The sequence below is a fragment of the Cnephaeus nilssonii genome (genome assembly GCF_951640355.1).
Source record: "Cnephaeus nilssonii genome assembly, chromosome: 20".
In the NCBI taxonomy this organism is placed as follows: domain Eukaryota; kingdom Metazoa; phylum Chordata; class Mammalia; order Chiroptera; family Vespertilionidae; genus Cnephaeus; species Cnephaeus nilssonii.
Genome location: NC_137091.1, coordinates 28870789 through 28896005, shown reverse-complemented (window position 1 = coordinate 28896005; position 25217 = coordinate 28870789). Strand labels below are relative to the sequence as shown.

Here is a 25217-nt window from a genome sequence, read left to right as displayed (position 1 = left end):
TGAGGGGTATCTGAGGAGAGTGGCCTGGGTCTTAATCCAGGGGGCCTAGCAGTAAAGGGTCCCACAGCTGGGTTACCTGCCTCTTTTCTTTTCACTATGTCTCCATTTTAGGCCTCTCTTCTCCTAGGTCCATGGTCGGCAAACTGCGGCTCGCGAGCCACATGCGGCTCTTTGGCCCCCTGAGGGTGGCTCTTCCACAAAATACCACGGCCTGGGCGAGTCTATTTTGAAGAAGTGGCGTTCGAAGAAGTTTAAGTTTAAAAAATTTGGCTCTCAACAGAAATTTCCATCGTTGTCCTGTTGATATTTGGCTCTGTGGACTAATGAGTTTGCCGACCACTGCCCTAGGTTATCTTCAACCCCATGCGCAGTCTGTTTCCCATCTACATTCTCATTTCCAGCCACACCCCCTTCCCAGCCACACCCCTGCTTTTCCCACAGCCCAGCTACTATTTTCTACTCCAGCCCAGACACCCGATTCCTCCCCAGGTTGGCTTCCCTGGATTCTCCCCTGCGTTACCAGCTTCTTTTTTCCCCAGTTCCTACTCCAGCTGCACTAGCATAACTCCCTCCATTCCCCCCAGCAACTTCCTGCCTGCAGCCGCCTACATCCCGGCCCCGCCCAGTCTGTAGCCCCGCCCTTACCCGCCAAGGCCAGCCCCTTCCCCATGATATGCATCGCCATTGGCTGACTCCTTTATAGGACCCCGCCCCCTCAGCCTCCACTTCTGCCATTGCGGCAGATAGACGCCCGTCAGCGCCGTCGCCTGGCAACAGGGCTGGCCGCTCCAGGGGGAAAAATCCTTGAACAGCCGGACCGGAAGGCGAGTCCAGTTTTCGAAGCTGGGAAGGTGAGTTTAGTTCCGTGATGATGGAGGGCGGAGGTGAGCTGAGAAAAGAGGCGCTGGCTCTGTGGCCTGGAGGCGGGGGCAGCGATCAGGGGCAATGACCCTGGTCCTGGGAGCGAAGGTACCCCGAGTCGCCTGGGGCCTGCACCTGCCCGCCACGGGCCCTAGGTGGGGGGAGGTTAGGGGCGATGGGGGCGGGGGGACAGCTTTGAGGGATGAAGGGTCTCCGTGTGGTCTGTCAGAGCACAAAATCACCCCGCACCTTCAGCCTTTCGTTTGCTGGAGATAAAAGTGTCCCAGCTGGTGCCATCGCCAGGGCCGAGGCCAGCGGTCTGGAAGGGTGAGCAATAAAACTAGTATGGACATGGGAGGGACAGGGGAACATCTGTGGGAGGTTAAGGTGGACTGTGGGGCGGGAAGGGGAGGGGGGAGTGGAGGAGAAGGGGGACCTTCCTTCTTGCTTTCTGATCACAACCTACTAGCTTTCCCCCAGGTTAGTTGAGTCTGGTCACCAAATTCAGGGCAGAGGGGAGGAGAGGGAAAGAAAGCACCCTTATGCTGACACCTGCAGATGAGTCAGTGGGGCTCTCTGGAGGGCGGAAGCCAGCCTTTGCAGGACAGTTCACCTTCCGGCCAGAGGGACTGCGCAACCTGAAGGCTGGCTCAGGTCCAAGCTGACCTTCTGCAGAAGGGCTGCTGGTTCTGGGACATAAGCAGGGCTTGAAGTGCTTCTGTCCCGATGAGGCAGTTGGCTTCTTCCCAGAAAGGGGGTACTTGAGGGTCAGGCCACCAGTCTCGGGACCGTGGCCCCTTGAGGTCGGGGGTTAGAGATTGACAAGCCCAGGTGGAGAGCATCCCCAAACAGGAGCCAGTTGGAGAGGTTCTGAGGGGTTGACTGAGCTCTCCTAGGACGCCCGCCCGCTCAGCAGACAAGGGCTCCCGCTCCCTCCCCTGCACGGAGGGAGTTTTCTTCCAGGCTGTTTCTCTTGTTTCAAGGCAAGAACTCAGTCTTCCCTTGTGGGCTCGTCTGTGTCTGTCTCTGGCTCCAGAAAGCAGAATTAATGGCCTGTGTTACCTCACTTAACCCTTTTCACCTCATTACAGCGTTGGGGGCATCTCCGCCATTTTACTAAGGTTCAAAAAGGCCTAGTAACTTGCCCCGTCATACAGCCAACAAGTGTTGAACTTGAACTCAGAGGTGCCCGTCCTTGTTACACCGTCACCTCAGAGCCTGGCGCCCTGCACTGGGGTGAGTGTTCTAGGGTACGATTCGGTGCAGTTCTGTGTGGACTCTCCCGCTCTGCCCCGTGGCCCCCCTGTCCTTGGAAGCCAGGATTCCCCACCCTCTGCCCTTCTGACATTTAGGGCCGGGGAATTTTTTGTGGGGGTGGGCCTCCTGTGCACTGTCGGATATTCAGCAGCAGCACCCCTGATGCCAGCAGTGACCCCCTTCGCAGTTGTGACAACCAAAAGTCAACTTGCCACATGTCCCCTAGAGCAGCGGTCGCCACCCGGTGGTGCGCGGTCCGTGAGGTCCGAAAGGTCGGCGACCGCTGCCTTGCAGGACAAAACCACCCCCAGCTGAGGACTAACGGGGTGAGCAATCTTGGAGTAACGTTGCGGTGCGTCCTCCTGAAAGAGAACTTGGTATAGGGACCTACAGGAGACGCAGGCCAGCGGAGGCTGGCTGTATGCACAACTTGCCAGGAAAGAGTCGGTGCCGCCTGGCGAGGTGCACCTGGGACAGTGCCCTGTGAGAGCCATTGCTGGGACTGGAAGAAAGCCCAGGAACTTGCACTTGGGGAGAAGTAAGGACGCCTAGAAGGCCTTCATGTCCTTCCCAAACTTGACTAGAGATTTCTGGCATGTTCACAGCGATCGAGGCTGGTGTGGATGAACCGGGGACACTTTGTACCATTACTGCCTCTGGCCTTGCAGGAGCTCTTTAAAAAGAGGTGTTTTGAGCTGCGTCCCTTCTCCAGTGCCTGCAGGCTAGGAATGGCGGGGCACGGGGAGGGCATGTTGTTAGAAGCTGCCCCTCCTCCCATAGGCCTGAAGCTCCTATTTGCGGCTGCTACACACGCACTCCTTTTTTACTAGGAAAACTGGTGTTGCCTCAGGGCCTATCCTGTGTCTCCAACGGGGCGCTGCCCTGTGCCCACCCCCAAGCTGATGGCCCGCACCTCTCCTCTGCATTGCCCTGCCTTGGCTGCTCGCCCAGCCTTTCCTCTCTCACAGTGTTTGGGTGCTGGGCAAGGCTGGCCGGGCACTGGGCAAGGCTGGCTGGGCACCGGGCGAGGCTGGCCAGGCACTGGGCGAGGCTGGCCTGGCTGCTCCATCCTGATTTGTTTTCACACAGTGGAGGAACCTGTTTCCAGTGGGACAGAGGAGGAGGTGGGAGGGCTGGAAGTGAGGGGCAGACGGAAGTCCCTTGTTCTGTAGTCCCTTCAGGTACCTTCCCCCCACCAGGCCTCGCCTCACTAATCTCGGGGTTCACCCCACACCTTTGTGCTCACTGTCCCCACTTCCCAGGTGAGCCTCCTGTGGGTGCCTGAAGACCCAGCCAGAGCATGTGTTCTCACCCTGATCCCCACTGACCCTGCAGCACTTGTCTGCCTCTCCCTGTTAAACGGGAGTTCCTGCAGGCCCAGGCCTGCCTGAGGCTTCTCTGGTCACCTGCTCTCTCTGACAGCCCAGCCTGGGAGATGCTGAGCTGTTTATTGAAGGAATAGAATCATTTGCTGATGTCAGGAAGTGTCCTGCAGGAGGCGGGACCTGTGGCCCCTTAGTGGGACAACCCCTGAGTACACTACAAACTTCTGAGGAGTGGCATTTAAAAGTGGGTGGCCTATTCACCCCAGTCATTAGGGCAGAGGGTGAGAAACCCCTTACTGAGGCTGGTGTCCCCTAGTAGAGCAAATCCTTGGTTTTGAGCAGGGAGGGAGCTTGTTCATGATTCCGGGAACCTGAGGTGGGGCACTTAGATGTCTTAAGAAGCCGGAGGTGGCGTCATCTCGAGATCCTGGCCTTGCTGTGAGTTCTCCCTGGTGGCTTCTGGGCTTGTGTTGTTCTTCAGGCTGGGACCAATCGCTTCCTTGTATGTGCTGAGTCCCTGCCGTGGTCTAGGCCTGATGGGCCATGGGGTACAGAGATGAGGCACCTTGAAGCCATCCAGTTGTGAATAGTAGAGAGAGCACCGATCCAGGGGGCTCCTGAGTGCTGTGGGCCCTTGGGAGCGAGTCCCAAAGGAGCTGAACATGGGGTGCTTGGGCCTTCTCAGGACCTTGGCCAGGCCAGCCTTCGGGGTTTATACCTGGGAGCCCACAAGGAACGGGGAGAATGGGTTGGTCCACCTGAGAGGCCAGCAAAGGAATGACAGTCATTGGACATGACGTCCCCGTGCCTGCATGCGCCAGGTTGGCCTAGGTGCTGGGCAGGTGGCTGTGGGGCAGAGTCTCTTTTGTGACTCAAATTCTAGCCAACCAATTAGGCATGAACCTGGGCGCTGGAGGCGGGGGGCAGTGAGGGGCAAGCAGATAAGCAAGCATGGCCTGTCTCCATTTCAGTTAAGGCAACAGTCAGTTCTAGGAAAGTCACAGATGCTGGGTGGTCTCGGAACCCGAAGGCTGAGTGCAATGGGGAGGTGTGCAAGGTGGACAGGGAGGGCCCTCCGAGCTAGGCGAGGGGCAGGAAGGACCTGGTGCCCGCGTGGACCTCACACATCTGTGAAGCTGGCTGTGGGAGCCTGCCTGGGTGGGCACAGCCTGGAGGGTTCAGCTTTGATATGAAGCTGTGCTAACGTCTCAAAAACCTTCCCCTCCCAGGTGCCAGGAAGCTCTTCATCTCTTCCAGAATTTAGCGGAGTCATGGCTTTCTCATGTCACAGCCGTGAGGTTTTCTAGAGGAAGGAAAAAGTGAGCTCTCTGCTATGAAGACCCATCCATCTAAGGATGAGATGAATTCATTGGGGTGTATTTTTGTACATTTACCATGTTCAGGATTTCAGTATAAGAACAAGATAGGACGCAGGGAGAGGCGTGTGACAAAACTTAGGGTGGCCTGATAAATTGACACAGATTTTGAGTGACTTGAATTACTTGGTTGTGCTGTGTGTGTGGTGGGGAGTATGAATCTAAAAATACTTTTGACTGTCATGATTTACCAGTGATATACACTGAGTGACCAGATTATTATGATCTCTGAACACATAATAATCTGGCCATTCAGTGTATATCCTATATAATAAAAGGCTAATATGCAAATTGTTCCCTCGACCAGGAGTTCAACCATCAGGCAGGCCAGCCAACCACCCATGTCCCCTCCCCCTGGCCAGGCTGGCCGGACCCACCCATGCATGAATTCATGCACCGGGCCTCTAATAAATAAATACACACACACACACACACACACACACACACACACACACACACTGTGTGGCCAGATTATTATGCATTCAGAGATCATAATAATCCGGCCACTCAGTGTATGTAAAGCTGTGACAGAACAAAGCAAAAGCAGGACCAGGCTGTACAGACAAAGATAAGGTCACGGTGCCTGCTCCCCAGATACCCCCAGCCCCCTCTCCTGGTAAACTCGAGCAGTGCGGCATCCTTCCTAATGCTAACTGTAGCCCCTTTCTGTTCTCCCTGCCCCTTTGTTAAAAATGAAGACACCCATTCACTGATCTACACCCAGTCCAGACTAAACCCTGCCTTCTCCGAACCTTCCAAGGAGGCAGCCCCAACGCCACCCCACGCCCCCTCACACGCCCTTACCAAGACCCCCCACACTTCCTCCCTGCAGCAGCTTGGAAATGCAGCTTCTTGCTCGTCTTTAGGGGGTTAGCAACATACTTTCTACTGTGGTTTCTCCTGGGCCTCGCCTCAGAATGTTTCCTGAAGCCTACAGCTTGTAGGATGTAGGAAATTAACCTCAGGATCAGAAGTGTTTGTGCCCTGCTTCTCCCTTTGCTTTGCACTCTTTCCCACTCTCTGCTGGAATGGGTGGTATTTAAACACCATGATGATGGCGCATCTCCTAATCCAGTCTTAAATGGTCAGGTTATTTCTTGGGGCTCTTAGAATAATTGAAGAGGATGGGCCAGTCTTGGCGTGGCTGCTTAAATTGTGCCCCTGGAGGGGACTAGGGGCCAGCTGGTGCTGCCCCCCTGTGGTTAGAGATAGTAAAGCCGCATGCAGGCTGGCCTTGAGCCAGGGCCCCGGTTTCCTTCTTGGCTCTCATGCTGCAGAGAAACTTGAGGAGTGGAAGTATTTAGATCAGTGGCCCGTGAGTGACGGCCCTACACTGGTTGCTAAGGCCTCATTTGCAGCCTGCGTTTGCAAGTGCTCTATAGTCCCTCTCGGTGCCTCTGCTGGAGCCTTCCTGTTCGGGCCGATGGCACCCCTGCCAGGATGGCAGTGATAAAAAAAAAAAGATGGGAAAAATAGCAAGAAAGTTGGAGAGGATACAGTGAAATCGGAACACTTGCGCTTTGCTGCTGGGAACGGAAAATGGAAAACAGTTTGGTGGTTCTTCAAAAGTGGAACATCAGATTACCACAGGACCCAGCAATTCCACTCCAAAGTCTGTACCCCCAAAACTTGAAAGCAGGGACTCAAACAAGTACTTGTGAATACCGCTGCTGTGAACATGCGTGTACAATACCCAAAAGGAGGAAACAGCCTAAGTGTCCATCAACAGATGAGTGGATAAACCAAATGTGCCATCTCCACACAATGGAGTATTACTCAGCCATGAAAAGGAAGTGCTGACACGCACTGTAACAGGATGAGCCTCGAAAACATTCTGTTGAGTGAAAGAAGCCAGTCACAAAAGGACACATGTGTGATCCCATGTACATGAGAAGTCCAGTGTAGGCAGGTCCCGTGGAGAGGTGAGCAGTTAGAGGCTGCCAGGGTTTGGGGAAGGAGGAATGGGGAGTGACTAGTTTCCTTGGGGCACCATGGAAATGCTCTGGAACCATAGAGAGGTGGTGGGGTACACTATTGGGAATGTACTTAATGCCCTGAGCTGTATCCTTAAAAGGGTGAGTTTTATGTTAAGCGAGTCTCGCCTCAATAAAAAGAAAGAAAAGATCCCAACTGTCCTCCATTTCCCCAGCCGGGACCTGAGGGGCCTGTTACACTCCTCGCCCTCTGGGATAGCTGCCCCTCCCTCGATGTCCTGGTGGGAGATGGTTGGCCCTTGCAGTTGATGGAGTGCTTGTCTCTCCAGCAACTTCACCAAAGCGAGTTTCCAGATTTAAGTTTAGGATAAGAATTAAGAAGTCGCAGCACTTGCCCCTTAAGAGATTTTTTTTCATCTGACTGTGCTTTTCTCTTTGAATCCATGGATCTGTAACGAGGTCTATGATAATGAACAAAGGTCACCTGCTTTTGGGTACTAGTCTGTGCAAACTCCTGAGCTCATTGGCTGGATCATTTAATTACCACAATAATCTCTGAGGTACGGCTGTGATTTATTACTAGAGGCCCAGCGCACACAAAATCGTGCACCGTTAGGGTCCCTAGGCCTAGCCTGGCCTCCAGCGCTCGGCCTCTGCCGCCCTGCGACGCTACGTGAAGCTCCCCGCCCCAGGATGCTCCGTGATGCTTGCGGCCCCTCGACTGCTCTGCGAGGCTCCCCCGGCCCCGCCACTGCTCCACGAAACTCCCCCACCCTGCGACTGCTTCGAGAAACTCGCTGCCGCCTGGGTGACTGCTCCACTAAGTTCACGGCCACCCCACCCGCTCAACAGTCCCCAGTCCCGCCCCGCCGCCAGCTCCCCCTCATGATGAGCAGCTCGGGGGCTGGGGGAGAGGGGGGACCGAGAGGTGCTCCATGCACCATGAAGTGGTGACGGTCGTCCGTTCGTTGGTGACGCCACCTAGCTGTTTATATATATTAGGATTATTTTTGTTAATCCTCACCCGAGGAAATCCCCCCACCCATTGATCTTTAGATTTTTAGAGAGTGGGAAAGAGAGCGGGAGGGAGAGTGGGAGGGAGAGAGAGGGGAGGGGAGAAAGAGAAGGGAACACCAGTGTGAGGAGACACATTGATTAGTTGCCTCTTGCACGCACCCCGATTGGGTGGGGGGTACCTTGACTGGGAATCGAACCTGCAACCCTTGATGGGCAGACCGATGCTTTAACCACTGAGCCACAGAGTTTCAGTAGTTTGCCCAAGGCTACAGAGCCAGAGAGGCAGAGCCACGATCACAGAGAACTTGTCACATAGCCTGTTCCCTTTGCCCATGATAGTTTCAAGGTGCTGATTGTATTTGAATACATGTGATCATCCAGACAACAGGTTTTTAAAGTTTTAAACTCAGATTTTAAAAATACATATATTTAAATTAAAATACTGGGGTTTTTTTTCTACATTTTAGTTACATTAACTTGAGAACTGTGTTTTCAAATAGAGAAATCTAAACTGGCAATTATGGGCATGTTTTCAGAGATCATAGAAATCAGGATTGGGTTTTCATATTTATTTATATTGGCTATCAAGTTCCACCTCATCGAAACATGACCTGGCTCTGATGCGTTTTAGCCGCATTTCACAGCTAAGTCAACGTTTATTAACTTGATCGTATACTTATCAACGTTTATTTTCGATGGTTATGGCATTTTGATTTTTCTCTCTAACTTAGTACCTTCTTCTGCAGAGAATCCTGCCAGCAATAAGGCAAGATGGGGAACAGGGGAAGCTCGGAGCAGAGTGTTTGTTCGCAGTTTCTTCCTGAGGAGCAGGCGGAGGTGGATCGATTGTTTGATGCCCTGTCATCGGAGAAAAGCAGCTCAGCCTCGCCTAGATCCTTTTCTCTGAATTCACTCAAGGCAAGAGTCACAGTCATCAGTTAAGGCTTAGTCCAGAGCGGGAGTCCACAAACTATGGCCCCCGAGCCAGAATCGGCTCTGTTTTTGTAAGACTGAACTTTAAAAAGTTTCTTTTCTGTCAAGGGTCAGATAGTACATATGTCACAGCTACTCTGCTCTGCCTTCCTCTCACATTTCCAATGAGATTGAACAAAGGGACCAGCCCCGCTTCCCATCTCTGGACCTATCGGGTTCATAGGTCCAATAACGGCAAAGGGTTCCTTTTGCCTTTAGGATTTGTTAAGTGTTTGCCTTTAGGATTTGTTACGTGTTTGATGCTCTTTTTGCCCTTAGGCTTTGTTAAGTGTGTGAAGTCCTACGAATTTTATGGTACGCCTGAAAAATAATAATGTTTCAAAGTCAAGGTTCATGGACAAGGAGTTAAATGCCTGTTTCCCCACCTTTTTGCCTTGTTCCCTGGGGGCTTTAATTGCCTGTCTGAGTGCTCAGACGGAGGGAAGACACCGGCAAAGACGACATGGGCTCATGTGCCTGGGCCGTGGGAGGGAAGGCCCTGTGTGGGGTGCTCTGGCAGCCTCCTCTTCTAGAGCATGCGGAATGGGAGCTGATGGGCATCGGGGTGCCCCAGCATGCTCCCCGCACAGATGAGCAAACTGGCCAGGGAGGTTATGTGGGTCACAGCCGTGTGGTGTATGTGCGTGCATCTGTGTGTGCACATGTGTGTGCACAAGTATCTCCACTGGACCAAAATCATCCCCGTCTGCCTGGTCACCCCCCTGTGCTGGAGCAGACAGAACCAGACTAGACTGGACGGCAGAGTGGGTGACAACATCATAAGTGTTTGTTGAGATAAATATGGTTCAAGTTGATCGGAAAGCCTTGGTGACTCTATAGTTTCCTCTGAGAAGGAATTAGAGATTGCTTTTCCAGTAGAAATCCAGAATCACTGACAGAAGTAGATATACGCCTTCTGAGAGTCAGGGTGGGGGCCAGCTTTACAGGAACTGCAGAGCATCGCTGCTGTCACAGACAGTGTGGGTAGAGGGTTACAGAAGGACCCATGTTCAGGTCCCACCAGGATGGAAGTTCGTGATTTGCTTTCTCTCACCATTTATTTTGAATCCCTGCACCAAATCTGATCTGATGTCGGTCAAAAGGAAAGCGATATTTACAGAATGTTATTGGCAAGACATTAATTAAGAACTAGATTTTAAATTGAAATAAAAATTAATTTAAAATGCATGTTAAGCACACAGAACCTAGATAAGAAGTGAAGGCCAGCTACTATGTTTGGAAGTCCCGAAGATAGAGGAGACCAAATTAGCTACAAATAGACATATGCACCATATGTTAATAAATTCAGACGTGCAAATGGCAGCTATCCGTGTAGGAGGAAGGAGATGCTGTAAGCAGAGTGAAGAGCAGATGATGGCCAGACGTAGGAACGACATGGCCAGCCATGGGGAGACGGGAAAGCTTGGAGAGAGGGGAACAGATTGTGGAAGAATCTGAGGGCCATGACGAGCCACAAGCCAGGGCACGTTATGCATGTGGGTCCTTGGTGATGTGAGGCCCTTCGGTGCGGGAGAGATGGTGCGTGTGAGGATCTGGGCAGGCTACACGCTGGTAGAAGCATCACGGCATGGCAGTGGTTGGCCGTGGTACCCTCGTTACCATGTTTAACGTGGACCCCGTCTAGCCCTTTCTCCTCTTGGTCCTTCACAGAGCCACATCGGGGAAGCGCTTCCCCCGGAGATGGTCGCCAGACTGTATGATGGCATGCGGAGGGTGGACCTGATGAGACCGGCGAAGGGGCCCAGCGAGAGTGTCTCCCAGGAGCAGTTCACAGTGTCCATGTCCCACCTGCTGAAAGGGAGTTCCAGGGAGAAGAGCTTCATGATCCTGAAGATGATTTCCGCCACAGATGGCCCTGTGAAGGCACGCGAAGTCCAAAAGGTAGGGAGGCCCCGAGGACCAGTGCAGCCATCCCAGTGGTCTCGGCGTCCGTAAGTGGGGGACTCGGGGCGATCAAGCCGCTGGTGGAAGCATCAGGGAGATGCCCACCTTTGGGGAAGCCTGGGTCACCTAGCTGGGGGACAAAGGCCTCGGCAAAACCAGACCAGCCGAGGGGATCATTAGGAAAGTGAATAACTACCTCAGTTACATGATCTTTTCCCACGTTGTGGCCATTGCAGTTGGCATGAGAGAGATTAAACACCTTCCCCTTGCTGATAGGACGTAGGTCACCGGTCCTGGTAGAAATGTCATTAATGGTGAAATTGTAACCTTCAAGTTCACAGAGGATCTCGTGGGCTCTCTGGTGCACGTGCTGAGCCACAGGCAGGAGCTGAGAGGCTGGACGCAGAAGAGAGCCCCCGGCCCCCCGCCCAGGGTGCAGGCTCTGGCTGCGCAGCTGCTCTCCGAGGTGAAGCTTGCAGGCAAGTGCCCTGCGCGTGCCCACACGCTGAGGCCTCGGGGGCGTAGAGTGGTGCCATCTGTCTCGATACTGTAGGCTTGCAGTCACGTTTTGGAATCAGAAAGGGTGAGTCTTCCACCTCGGGAAGACTGTAGATTGTCTAATTGGTTGGTATATGACTGTTCATAGTGTTTCCTTATCATCCTTACTGTGCAGGTTGAGGTGAGGAGATATAAGGACCTGTGATCGCCCACTAATGCTGTTTCCCCTTCCCTAGACGGCAAGAAGCTGCTGGGGCCTGAGCAGCTGGCCTGTGACTGCGACCCCGCCGTGATCGAGGACTGGGTGTTCAGGGCCCACCTGGTGGCCACGTTCCTGAGCGTGGTCATCCACAGGGCCTTTTGCCTGCCCTGGTCCCTCGATCTGGCCACGCTGGTCCCCGAGCGGCAGGTTGACCAGGGGCAGGAGTTTGACAGCGTCCTGGACCTCCTGTCGGTCATCTACGTCAACTCCCACCTGCCCAGGGAGCGGCAGCACCGCTGGCACCTGCTCTTCTCGTCCCAGCTCCACGGGCACAGCTTCGCCCAGCTCTGTGGGCGCGTCCCCCACCGCGGGCCCTGCCTGCTGCTCCTCGAGGACCACGACGGCCACGTGTTCGGTGGGTTTGCCTCCTGCTCCTGGGAAATCAAGCCTCAGTTTCAAGGTAAGACGTGGCCACCGAAACCCAGGGGTAGCAGGGTGCGCGTCAGGAGTTCCGGTCAGACGGCTGCGGCCTGGAGAGCCCTGAGCCCCGGCAAAGGGTGTGGGTGTTAAAAGGGTGAGCGTTTCTTCCAGCTGCTCCTCCAGGCGTTTGCCTAGCTGTGTCCGGGAGGAGAGGGAAACGTGCTGCTGCTTGATGGTGGGGAAACGATGCATGGGTTTCCTTTTTGGTCCCGATGGCAGGGTTGGGTAAGTAGGCCACGCGTCCTCACTGGGATTTTAGGTTTTTTTTAAATGGTGCCAGGTCCATGAGCTCCAGTGGCGCAATCGGTTAGCGCGCGGTACTTATAAATGGTGCCAGGTCCAGGTCGTGGGAGAGGCGGGGCTGCGGATGCCTCATGAGGGCCCGGGAGATCCCAGCTCTTTCAGATGGGAAGCCTTCCTTCCCTGGAACCCCTGTGTCCGCTGTGCCGCCGCCGCCATGTTTTCGGTTTTGTGATGTTGCCGGAGTTGGGAAGATCTTGTTGGATCTCGAGTGCAGCGAGATCTAAATGGCTCTAGAGAATTCTCCCCCTTCCTCAAAGAAAAGTGCTCTGATGAGCATTTTTAAAGGGCCATTTTGAAGATGCTAATCTGCTGGGCATACTCGGGGGTGAAATTGCCTTCCTAGGGTTTGGTGTCGCTGTGTGTCCCCTGGAGCGTGTCCCGTCTGCCCGAATCTGTGTTCTCAGCAGGGTTCCTCGGGGCCAGTGGCTCTGAGCGCAGGTCCATTCCCGCTCTCACTCCCATGGCCTCAGTGAATTCTGGGCAGGCTCCCTCCCCGTGAGGGGCGAGGTTAACACCCTCCCTGGCTGTGTGAGTGGAAGGGAGGTTCCAGGGACCTGAGATGTGGGAGACGGAGGAGAGACTGCGCATCCAAACCACACGGTCATCCGTTTCCCGCCATTCTGCTGCGTCCCCCGCCCGCCTCTTTTCCTCTTTGTCTCGCTCTCTCAGCGTGTGCAGCTGCCTTCTCACGGGCCCTCTGCTTTTAGTCTCGCCCTCCAATCCATTGGCCATGTCCCAGCTCTTCTCCTGGAAACTCTTAACAGACCCCACTGCCCTCGGGCGGGGCGCCTTTTACCTCCACTCGCCCGGCCCACTCCTGCCCCCCTTGCGATCCGTGCTCGGTGCCACTGAACTTCCTGCGGCTTCCGGAACAGGCCGCGCTCCCTGAGGGAGGGGCAGGAGTGACACATGCTGCTTTCTCCCTCTTCCACCTGTTTGGGACTCAGCCAGGGTCACCTCCTCCAGGACGCCTTCCCCGCCCCACGAGGGCCGTGCTCCCTGCCGTCCTCAGTTGTGCTGCAAGCCTCTGGAATTGTTCCCGTCTTCCCTGCTAGGTGGAGCTCCTGCCGGCGGGGGAGCCTCGTCCAGCTGCAGAGGTCTTAGCAGAGGGGCCTCCCTGTGCCTGGGATGGGGTGGAAGGTCGGGTACCTCTATCCCAGAGATCCTGTTAGTTCTAGGGTTTTATTTTCTCTCGGGTTTAGAATGTTCTGGATCTTCAGTCCAGGTGCTGCTCCCAGCTCTTCCCCACTGTCCGGGGCCCCCAAGACCACCCCCACACAGTGTTCCACTGGCAGCACTCATGGACTCGGCGTGGAGCTGTGCTCACGGCCACGGTGTATCTCTGTGAGAGGACACAGAACAAGATCAGCACAGGGAACAGGTTGGGGTAAAGTCTGGGGCAACCAGGCACCAGCTCCCAGCGTCCCCTCCCAGTGGAGCCCCCCCAGGACATGCTGCACTCCCCCCAGCAACGGGCCGTGACAGCACGTGCAAAGTGCCGTCCACCACGGAAGCTCAGTTGGGGCTCGGCGCCCAGGGTTATTTTGGGGGCCGGGCATGTGGGCACCCTCTGCCAGGCATGAAGCCAAGTCCCAGACTCCCAGGAGGAAAGCAGGGGGTCAGCCCCAGTCACTGTGTGCGCAAGCAGTTCAGGCACAGGGAGCCACTCTGATCAGTTCTGGGAGTGGGGGGACTCCCCCGAAACCCACGTTCCCAGACGTCAGCCCAGGGCCAGCCCTGGCAGCTCTTCTGGGACCGCAGTCTCGGGCCGGCAGCGGCCCCGTCTGCACAGCCACCTTTCCCTGTCCGTGTCCCGGGCAGTGGCACCCTCTCCCCCTCCCCGTCCCCAGGCTTCGGGGAAAGACGAGTGGCTCTGTCCTGTGGGTGGAGGCTGTGCTTTAGGATATGGACAAAACACACCCCGAGAACCATTAGGAAGAAAACGTTCGCTTCTTCCAGCTCCTTTAATATTAACGCCAGGTTAGCGCTGCTGGGTCTAATGTTTTATTAACGAGCAGCATTAATCTTCCTGAAGAACGGCGGAAAATGCAATTACCAAGTTCTCCAACTCGAGTTCATTCTGCTCTGAAATATGAGGGTGGACCTCCAGCAGAGGGCAGCCTTGCTCCGGAGTCCCGTCCAATTCGGAGAGCGCGCTCTTGTCCGTTCGCCTTGGAGCCATCACTTCTGATGTTTGACTTGGAGTGACAGCCACGGGTCTCTTCCCGGCTGCTCTGTCTCCTGTGGTGCAGTTGAGAGGCCCATGGATTTGGACTGGGCACAGAGCCCCGAGTCCGGCCCCGGTCCTGGGCAGGGTGCTCGAGGTCTCCGGGCCTCAGTCCCCCAGAAGTGTGGGAAGGGGCTTGTAAACTGTGTCACGTGGGTGATTGTCAGGTGTCGTCACTCGAGAGTGACGGGGGCGCCTCACTGTCGGTGTGGCTTTCTGCAGGTGTTACTGCCTCCCTGGGTCCTCACCGCCACGTTCTAGGAAGAATCCTCCCCACGTGGCCGCCCTGCCCAGGGCAGCCCCCGATGGACTAAAGTGGGGTGCATCGCAGCCGAGGGGCCTCTGCTTCGTGGCCCCATCGCTTTGCTGAGCAGCATCAGACTGAGTGAATGTTGGCTGGAAGACAGTCCTAGGATTGCAAGGCAAAGTGATGCTGTGACCAGCCTGGGGGCAGCAGGGTGGGACCAGGTAGCACATCGCTTCCAAAACCGCCCCCACCTGCTGGGCCACCCAAGCCCATAGGTGGTCTTTGCCTCTCTAGGCTCATCTCCCTTGCTGCCCGCCCCAGTGCTCACACATCCTTCCGACAGGACAGGGCTTCTGCTTGTCCCCACACGTCTTGTCCCTGGGCGGGGGGTTGGGGGACTCCTCCAGGGAGTGGCTCTCCCTGCAGCTGTCTCCATCTCAGGATGTCCTTCCCGAAGCTCGGCCTCCAGAAACTCCCTGACCATCCTGACTGCACCCCGAGGATCTGTCTGGATTGAGGCTTGAGCATCGCTTGCCCAACTCGGTCCTTCCTGCTTCTTAAGGCCCCTGGGCTCGAACCCCCCTTCGTGTCTGCCCTCCACGTCTGTGCTCCATTAACTTCCCGGGACCTTCCTTCTGTCTCATGAACTGCCTGACCCCCGCGTACCAGGAACTGCCTCTTGTGTGGGCTTGTACGGCTAGTTTTGACACCAGGTGCCTTTCACATTGTCACTGTGGAGGGGCAGGCCTTTGGGCCAAGTTCACACAACTGTGGGGGCATCTCTGGTTTGGCTGCCCCTGAGCTTGAGCATCCTGGGGGCAAGGTGGGCCTCCCCCCCTCCCCTGGATGTGCTGACTGTGCTTCTGGAATGACTGAATCCAGGAAGGGAGGGCTCTGAGACTCAGGATGTGTTCATGCCCACAGTTTGACTGGTACCTGCTCTCAGAGGCAGCACGCCCTGCCCTGCCCTGGGACGAAGGTGGCCGGTCACCTTCCCCTGCCTGCCCCACCCTCCCTGCGGCGCAGCGGGCTGTCTGCAGGTGTCCTCTCCCCACCGAGTAATGCGCTCTTTTAGGCTGGGCCAGCCTTCCCCAGCGTCCAGTGCCGACTGGAGGAGGCTGTGCCCACGCCGGGTCAGGACCTGGAGTGACCGCCAGGCTCCTTGCTCCGAGGTTAAAGGACACCCGCCCCTTTCGACTTGGTCGCATTCTTCCGATGAGCAACGGGCAGAGTCCCCACGACTGCTTCCCTGTCTTCGGCGGGGCCTGCATGATGGCTGAGCCCCGGGTGTGTGTGTGTGAGCTCAGGGCACATGTGAAGACCCATGTGATGGCCTCGCTGCTTTGCCTCTGAGCGGCGGCTTGTTTGCAGCCCCTGCCTCTGTCTGTGCCGGCAGATCAGTGATCCTGCTTATGTGCTCCGGTCACTTTCAGGGGACAACAGATGCTTCCTGTTCTCCATCTCCCCCAGCATGGCCGTGCACACCTGCACGGGCTACAACAACCACTACATGTACCTGAACCACGGGCAGCAGACCATCCCAAACGGACTGGTGAGGACCGGGGAAGGGCGGGGACGTCCCACCCGGGTGTCCATCCCGGTGGAGTCAGTCCTGATAACCTGGGAGCTGTGTGGATTCACTCACACCGCGTGCCCCGTTCCGCTCATTCTGCCCCGTGCCAGGCCGCGATGAGTGACAGGGAGGACAGAATTTACCTGGTGTAACAGGATTTCCCCTGGAGCCTCGGGTGGGGTGTTTTGGTGGCTTGTGTGCGATGGTGGATTTGGCCAGTTTTCCTGGTAATCAGATGGTCCGTGGCCTTCGTGGCTGGACACGGTGTCGGTGTCAGACCTGTCACCGGCCTTGCTGCCCTGCCACGTGCCTGGGGGATGAGCTGGGGGAGGGGGCACAGCCAGGGCTGGACTCCCTGGAGCCATGGGGGAGCCAATTGTCATCCGTGACTCACAAAGCGGTGTGTGGGGTGGCCGCACCTCCTGTCTGTTCTGGGCTCCAGCCTGGAGACTCAGCTACAGGAAGAGGCGAGTGAGGGTGGAGGCCAAGGGCCGGGGTGGGCGAGGGGGCAAGCGCCCATGCACACACAGCAGCCCAGCACCTGCGGGCCAGCTAAGTGCGGGTGAGAAATGTGCCTCTTCCCAGCACTCCCACCAATTTTTTTCTCTCTGCTTAACAAAAAGCTCCTTTTGGGAACCTCCACCCTGTGCTTGCAAAGCCAGGGCCCAGGAAGGCTGGTCCCCCTGTCAGGATGGAGAGCGCCCCTGCGCTCTTTCCCAGGCTTGCTGCATGCCTGCCCGGGGCCACCTGAAGACCCCGACACCTCCCAGAAAGGGCAGTGTGGTGGCCACAAGGGCAAAGGCTTTGGTCTCGGGAGCAGCACCCAGTAGGTCCCCAGGAATCGCCAATCATCAGTCCGAGGGAGAGAAGCTGCTGAGAATCGACTGCACTTTCTTGCTTTGGTCTCTTGCTCAAAAGTAGTTCCAGGCCCCCAGGGCCTCGAGCAGAGGTGGTGGAGGTGGCGCCCAGACACGTGATCAGGGAGGGGAGCAGCAGTTCTGTTCTCATCGCCACGAGCTTAGAGGCGGCAGTGTGGGGGGCAGAGGCAGAACAGCTCTACGTCACCCCCCGGGCCGGTGTCACCCCCGGGCCTGCTTCCTGGTTTCCCTCGGTGTAGGTGACACGGAGTGAGGGACTTACACCCTCAGCGCAGTGCCCTGGTCTGTGGGGGACGAGTGTCCCTGCTGCAGGTTTCCCACGGAGTTCTCTGGGCCCTGAGGGTGTGTTCCTGTCCCTCTCTGTCAGCCAGCATAGCCCCAAGAGAAAGCCATGCGGGGGGAGTCCGGGCACCTCAGTGATGATCCCAGTAACTTGTGCTGGGATATGTAAATGGCACCAGTCTGTATGTTTCACTTCTCATCCCGCGTCTCGGCCTGGTGGCTGAGGCTGATGTGGGCTCGGAGGCCGACATGGAGGCTGGGGAGATGCTGACGGCCTTCCCTTCGCAGGGCATGGGAGGGCAGCATAACTACTTTGGGCTGTGGATCGACGTCGACTTCGGGAAAGGACACAGCAAGGCCAAGCCCACGTGTACCACGTACAACAGCCCTCAGCTGTCAGCCCAGGAGGACTTCCGGTTTGAGAAGATGGAGGTGTGGGCGGTTGGAGACGCCTCCTGCTCCAAGCTGGTGAGCAGGGGGCTTTCTCCACTTTCTCAGCTTCACTCCTTTTGCTAGATGGAAGCATCTAGAGACAGTTTATTTCACATTTGTTTCCCGAATTTGCTGGCCAAAGGGATGCCAGTGGGGGCACAGCAGAGTCCTGTCGGGGGCCACTGAGTGGGGGAGATTAGCAGAATGAATCACCGGGAAAGCGAGGCCTGCCCAAGGTGGGAACTGAGGTGTGTGAGGGGCCCCCATCTGCAAGATGAGGTGGGTTGGGGTGCCTTCTAGTTCTGTGGTTCTGCAATGAGTCATGGTTGGGCCCTCGGCCCCTTGTCACCTCCCAGCAATGGCATGCCGGGGCAGGGAGACCACAGTGAAGGAGCCAGAGCCCCCACCACGTTTCCTGTGGCAACAATAGGCTATTGGTCCACTCTAATAAGCCTGAAACATCACCTCCGGCTCTGGGCTGCGCATCATTGGTCACTGAACACACCATTTCCCTTTTTCCCAAGGCCAAGAGCGGCAAGAGCATTCTGGATGCGGACCCTGAGGCCCAGGCCCTGCTGGAGATCAGTGGGCGGAGTCGCCACAGCGATGGGCTCCGGCAGGTCCCTGACCAGGAGTGAGGAGGAGCCTGGACCGAGGGTGGTCCTGGAGCCGCGCGTGACCCCCTGGACAGAGCGCTCAGCCTGCAGACCTTCTCCCCATCCTGTGGGTGCTTAGCTTTAACCTAGAGCTGCCTGGCCGTATCCTGGATGTGCTGACTCAGAACACAGCCACCCCTCCGATGCCATTCATTGATGAGTGGGTGTGTCTCGCAGAAATCCCGAGTGTCAAATGGGCAACTTAAGTCCTGCACTTTGTAAATTTTGTCTCACTGAAGTGCAGAGACACTGAGACACTTGAGACCTTTGTTGGAATCCGCATTTGATGGGCATGTGGGTTCTGCGTGTGGGGGTTTGGCCCGCTGCAAGGGGTCACTTGGCCTCTGACCAGGTGTCTGTCACAGTTAAAGTGCCTTGACGTTCCGTTTCGACGGGTAAAGGACAGGCATTTGGATGGGAATCGCGATGCTTTTTTATGTATTAATGGGGGAAATGGCCGAAGATTTCGGAGACAGCAGCAGCCTGGGTCTTCAGTAGGTGTCCATGAGGGTCCACGTCTGCCTCCTCAGCTGTTTTTAAATGCATCTGTGCCATGAGCAAGTGGGACAATGAGCGCGACAGGGAAGTTATGTTCTGTTACTAATCCAGTGGGGGGGCATTTGGAGGCCCCACTTCGGCCTGTTTTACAAATTAGTGGCACCTTGGCAGCACTGGCCTGGGATGCGGGCCTCCTGACACGCACCTGTCAGTATCACCTCCCTGCCCAGGGCCGCTCCCACAGGGGAGGGCTGGCTCCCTTCAAACAAACCCCAGTGACCCCGAAATGCTAAGGACCGCCGAGCTTAGGGGGGCTGGGCTTGCGAGCAGAGCTGCCAACCCCCAGGCCTGAAGAAACTATAAACACACTGTGCAAATCCCCTCCTTCACGGAGCTGTGGGCGCCCCTCTCAGGCACGTCACTGCGTCCTTGTGTCTTCTGCTCTGAACTTTGACCTTTTAGAACAGAATTTGCCCTGATTATAAGCCATAGCAAACTAAGCTGTTTGCCTTTTGTAGGTTCTTTATTTTCTCCCAGGAGGCTCATCAAGCTTTGCACTTAGCAGTGCCCTTGACTGAGCAGAAGGCCCAGCAAATGAGCTTTCCAAAGAGAAGCACACGCTCGGACGGTGTGCGGAGGGGCAGTGGCGTGACACACACAGATGTAGTCACGATTGATTTTCCTTATAAAAAGCCAGTTTATAATAACTTCCCTGGTACATTATGTGACCTCCTCACAGATGGATTAGCAGCTGCAGGACACTGGGACCCTCAGATATCCTCACCATAAATCTGAAGAATTAGGTCTCGAATCTTCAGTTTGTTGTGGAATGTTTTTTTCTCTTTATTTTTTATAAAATGCAATTAAATACCTCATTAATGAAAGGTCCATTGGTGTCCGTACATTGAGTGCCATTCACTGCTGCCTCTGTGGCTGTCGGAGAGGCGGAGGTTTTGTCTGCCTGCGTGCTTCCCGCCTTGCGCTTGTTCTGATGAGAGTGCACGCAGGCCAAAGGGGGTTGTGTTTCCCAAGCTGCACACTTCCAGGAGGGAGGGGGGGCGGTGCCCAGACCAGGTGCGTGGTTACCTGGGGGATGCTGCCCTCACGGTGGGCCTGGGGGTCTGAGCACACCCTGATACGGTATCAGTCGTGGCCGGGCCACTGGCCTGGCGCACCATGCTCTACCTGGGACCAGGAAGCCTGTGATGATAGTCTTAACAAATGTTCTTTTATGACCGGGAATAACAATTCAGGTTGTAAGGACCTGTGGTCTCCGTAAGTGAAGACTGGGCAGCGCCCAAAAAGGTGCTAGAAGGAAGAGGTGAAAAAAAATGCAGTTCCTGATACCAACCTGCCTATTTTCCCATCATATTTTATTAATTTAAAAAATCACCACATGTGTACGTGGTAAAAACGGCCAAAATAGAAGCTATAACTCGGGAGGGAAGTCTTCCTCCTGCCCCCTTCCCAGCATCTCCTTCCCAAGAGGCAAAAGCAAGGTAACTCCTTGCACACTCAGCTTGACTGTTTTCCACACTTTTTATTGGGTGGAGATGGCTCCATAGTCACCCATCTGTCTTCTTTGTTTTCATTGACTGTGTAATGTCCCATTTTAGGGATGCGGCATCATTTCTAGGGTTCAGCCATCCCGGCTGCAGAACGTTTGGTTTGTAGCTCACTGTGGCTGCAGTGACTATCCCGTGTGTCTTGGTGTGATTTCTGTCTGGAGGATAAACTCTTAGAAGCTGACCTGTTGGATCAAAAGGTACATGAATTTTTATTTAGATATTAACAAATTAATCCTTCGAGTTCAATTTATATTTTTAACATTGGAGTGCTTGTTTGCTGTGTTTTCATCAACATGATATTAAAGTTTAGTTTTTGTTTACTTGATACATGAAAACTAACTTTATTTTCTGTTTATGTGTGACAGTGAGCAGCTTAATTTTTTAAAGCCATCTGTATTATGTCCTTTATCTTGTTTTCCAGGGTGTGAGTCTTCTCTAAATTGATTTGCAAGAGTGCTCTTTTGAATGAGGCAAATTAGCATTTGACGTGTATGGCAAATATTTTTTCCAGGTTGTTCAACTTTGTTTATTTTTCTTTACATAAGTTTTGTGTTTTATGCCATCATATTTGCCAGCACTTCCTCTTAAGGCTTCTGAGATTTGAAGTTTTTCTCCACTTTTAGATTAAAAAAAAAATGTTTTCTTCTGCTACTTTTGTGCTTTCTATTTTTACGTCTACATCTTTGAACCATTCAAAATGTATTTTAAAATAGACTTCTATCTTACCCCAAAGTAAATTCCAGTGCCTTTTATATTAAACTAGAGGCCCGGTGCATGAAATTCGTGCATGGAGGGGGGTTGTCCCTCAGCCCAGCCTGTACCCTCTCCAATATGGGACCCCTCAAGGGATCGGGCCTAAACGTGCAGTCGGACATCCCTCTCACAATCCAGGACTGCTGGCTCCCAACTGCTTGCCTGCCTGCCTTCCTGATTTCCCCTAACCGCTTCTGCCTGCCATCCTGATCACCCCCTAACCACTCTGCTGCCAGCCTGTTTGCCCCCAACTTCCCTCCTCTGCCGGCCTGGTCACCCCTAACTGCCCTCTCCTGCAGGCTTGATCACCTCCAACTGCCCTCCCTTGCAGGCCGGGTGCCTCCCAACTGCCCTCCCCTGCTGGCCGGGTGCCTCCCAACTGCCCTCTCCTGCTGGCCATCTTGTGGTGGCCATCTTGTGTCCACATGGAGGCAGGATCTTTTACCACATGGGGGCAGCTATATTGTGTGTTGGAGTGATGGTCAATCTGCATATTACTCTTTTATTAGATAGGATAGAGGCCTGGTACAGGGGTGGGGGCCAGCTGGTTTGCCCTGAAGGGTGTCCCGGATCAGGTGGGGGTTCCCTTGGGGCGTGGGGCGGCCTGAGTGAGGGGCCTGTGGTGGTTTGCAGGCCGGCCACGCCCCCTGGCAACCCAAGCAGAGGCCCTGGTATCTAGAATTTATTTTCCTTCTACAATTGAAACTTTGTAGCCTGGAGCGGAGCCAAGCCTGGGGCTCCCTCCGAGGCCGGCAGCCATTTGTGTTGGGGTTATAATTGAAACTTTGTTGCCTTAAGCGGGTGGGCCTGGCCAGGGTGTGCGGAAAGCTTTGCTTCCCCTGTTGCCGGCAGCAACCCTGGCCTGCTCTCTCAAGCTCCAATCTGCCGCCATTTGTTTGAATTTGTTTACCTTCTATAATTGAAACTTTGTAGCTTGAGTGGAGGCTTAGGCCTGGCAAGGGCAGGCAGAAAGCTTGGCTTCCTCTGTTACCTAGGAAACCTTGCTCTCTGTGGCTGTAGCCATCTTAGTTTGGGTTAATTTGCATGCTCGCTCTGATTGGCTTGTGGGCGTGGCTTGTGGGTGTGTCAGAGGTACGGTCAATTTGTATATTTGTCTATTATTAGGTAGGATAATATGCCTCTTTCCTACTGACTTAAAATGCTACTTTCTCCTTAACTGAATTTATGAATGAACTTAGATTTTTGTCTCATATTTTAATTACTGGAGTTTTATGATAAAAAGATGTAAGAGCTATTCCACTATGACTACTGTTTTTTTTGCAATTTTCCTCCATATGCTTGCCTGCTTGTTTCCCGCCACCCTTGGGAGCACTTGACTTGGAAAAAATCTGGTAACACATTTTTGAGATAGCATTAAATAACACTTGGCTAAAAATTTATGATTCCTGCTATCCAAGAACAGGAATATCTACGTTTGCTACATTAAGTGTTGTTGTCATTGCTGGCACTGTAAGGGGATTTATTTTTTCCAAGATGATTATTTGAACTTAGAAAAGTTCTTAATTTTCCCACATAGTTTTGTACCCAGTTACCGTGCTTTTACCCAGTGGTTCTCAGTCCTGAGCCTGCAGCAGAATCAGCGAGGGCTTCTTCAAATGCAGATGATGGAGCCCCACCCCTAGCGTTTGGCTCAGTAGGTCTGGGAAGGAGGGACCCAAAGAATTTATATTTCTACTAAGATTCCCAGGTCGTGCTGATGCTCCTGTTTCTGCGGCCTCACATTGAGAAGCACTGCTGTTCATTGTTGTTGTTGTTGTTGTTTTTTATCCTTACCTGAGGATATGTTTATTGGTTTTTAGAGAGAGAGGGAAGGAGAGGGAGAGAGAGAAACATCTATCGGATTGCCTCCTGTATGTGCCCCCAACCAGGGATGGAACCCACAACCTAGGTATGTGCCATGACCAGGAATTGAACCAACAATGCTCTGAAGTACGGGTCGACACGCCAACCAACTGAGCAACCTGACCAGGACTGTTCATTGTTTTTGATTGACTATGAATTCCCTTGGAGTTTACAGGTATTATGATTTTTTTCTTTTGTTTGAAATCTTTATTTTGCCTTTGTTTTTGAAGGATTGTTTTTGTTTTGTTTTTTGAAAGATATTTCAATATATTTTCCCCCCAACCACTTTAAAGAGGTCTTACTGTTGTGTTTTGGCTTGCAAGATTTCTTTTCTTTTTTTAATCCTCACCCGAGGACATTTTTTTCATTGATTTTTAGAGAGAGTGGAAGAGAGAAGGAAAGACACAGAGAGAAACATTGATGTGAGAGAAACACATCAATTGGTTGCCTCCTGCGTGCGCCCCGACCAGGGCCTGGGCCAGGGAGGAGCCTGCAACACCGAGGTAAGTGCTCTTGACCAGAATCTCACCTGGGGCCCTTCAGTCTGCAGGTCGACACTGTCCACCGAGCCAAATAGGCTAGGGCACAAGACTTCTATTTCTTCCCCCGCCCCCCCCCCCCCCAGCTTTACTGAGATATAATTTACACAGAACATTGTGTTTAAGGCAGTGGTCAGCAGACTCATTAGTCAACAGAGCCAAATATCAACAGTACAACGATTGAAATTTCTTTTGAGAGCCAAATTTTTTAAACTTAAACTATATATTGTTATTAACTTAATTAGGGTACTCCTAAGCTGGCCTTTGCTAAAAACTCAAGGGGCCAAAGAGCCGCATGTGGCTCGAGACCTGCAGTTTGCCGACCACTGGTTTACAGTGTGTGATTGCGGGCATTATGATTGCATACATAGAAATAAGGGTAATTTCCCAACTCTTCTGTAATCTAGACCTTTTATTCCTTTCTCTTGATTAAGTATATCAGCAAATATTTTGAGAACTTTAAAAGTAATGATACATCCTTCACATTTCTGATTTTAATGGAAATACGCCCAGTCTTCTATCATTAAGCATGATGCTGGCTTTTTGGAGACATTTCATATAAAGGAAGTAGTTACTTATATTTATATTAAAGAGTTTCTATCAAGAGATATTAAATGTTTTTAGCACCCAGGGTTTTCTTTTTCAGAGTTATTAATAAAGAATAGGGTTTGAAATCTTGAGCTATCTTTGTATTCTAACTCACTTTTCCAATGCGTTAATTCAGTTGGCCGGTGTTGGGTACTTTTGTAGCAATATGTATAAATGAGTTGTTCTGTAGTTTTTTGTTTTGTTTTGTTTTGGTCAGATTTTATGTAAACCATGCTTTAGTTTTAAAGTTTGCTGGCTTTACAAAAATAATTTAGAACCTTTCCCTTTTCCAGGTTCTAGAGAATGCAAATGAAAGGAGTTTCTTAAAGTCTGGGTAAAATTCATCTGGTACATTTTGATTTGTGGGTGAGGACAGGGTTAACTCTTGATGACCTTATCCATTTCTTTTATCATCTGGGTTGTTTTAAATCTCTACTGGGATCAATTTTGATAATTTTTATATTTCCATTTTATTTAAATCTTCAAATTAATTTATATAGAATTGACTAAAATATTTGAAATCTTTTATGGGTTTTGTTTCTTGTTTTCCTTTCATTTTTCCTAGATTGGTCTACCAATTTAAGAAACTAATTTTGCTTTCATATTATTTCCTCCTACTTAACATTTATTTTTGTCAGTTTTTTAGAGTTGACTGTTAAATTATTAAATAAGAAGAATGAAAGTAAATGACTATATAGAGCTATTACTCTTTCTTTGAGTTCTGCTTTATTTAGCAGTATTGCATAAACACAATTTCTATGGAATTTTTGTACATGTCTAGATTTGTATAACTACCACTACAGTCACTCCCCTCCCCAAAACTCCTTCAAGTTTCCCCTATTCTCCTAATCTTTTTTCTTTTTTTGGTTAATCCTCACCCAAGAATATGAAATATTCTATAATTATAGAATACAGAAATTATAGAAATATAATTTTTTAAATATTGATTTCATAGAGAGGAAGGGAGAAGAGAGAGATAGAAA

At 52.9% G+C, this 25217-nt stretch overlaps 1 protein-coding gene across 5 annotated transcripts; it reads left to right on the top strand.

Annotated features, from left to right (window-relative positions):
* The first annotated feature begins 745 nt into the window (after positions 1-745).
* Positions 746-19808, top strand: MEAK7 (MTOR associated protein, eak-7 homolog). 5 transcript variants are annotated; one of them, XM_079800162.1, is made up of 8 exons: positions 746-851; positions 8517-8688; positions 10414-10644; positions 10982-11126; positions 11382-11807; positions 16038-16156; positions 17626-17805; positions 18294-19808. In XM_079800162.1, exons 2-8 carry the CDS (start codon positions 8542-8544, stop codon positions 18405-18407), a joined length of 1362 nt encoding a protein of 453 aa, XP_079656288.1. In that variant the 5' UTR covers positions 746-851; positions 8517-8541; the 3' UTR covers positions 18408-19808. The 5 variants fall into 5 exon arrangements, with proteins under 5 accessions (XP_079656288.1, XP_079656292.1, XP_079656290.1 ...); XM_079800166.1 differs by lacking the exon at positions 746-851 and adding an exon at positions 870-884; XM_079800164.1 differs by lacking the exon at positions 746-851 and adding an exon at positions 892-969.
* Positions 19809-25217: the final 5409 nt, after the last annotated feature.

Coding starts and splice junctions, on each gene's coding strand:
- MEAK7 (XM_079800162.1), top strand. CDS start 8,542: ATGGGGAACAGGGGAAGCTCGGAGCAGAGTGTTTGTTCGCAGTTTCTT. Junction 8,689..10,413: donor TTTCTCTGAATTCACTCAAG/GCAAGAGTCACA, acceptor GGTCCTTCACAG/AGCCACATCGGGGAAGCGCT. Junction 11,127..11,381: donor CTCCGAGGTGAAGCTTGCAG/GCAAGTGCCCTG, acceptor CCCCTTCCCTAG/ACGGCAAGAAGCTGCTGGGG.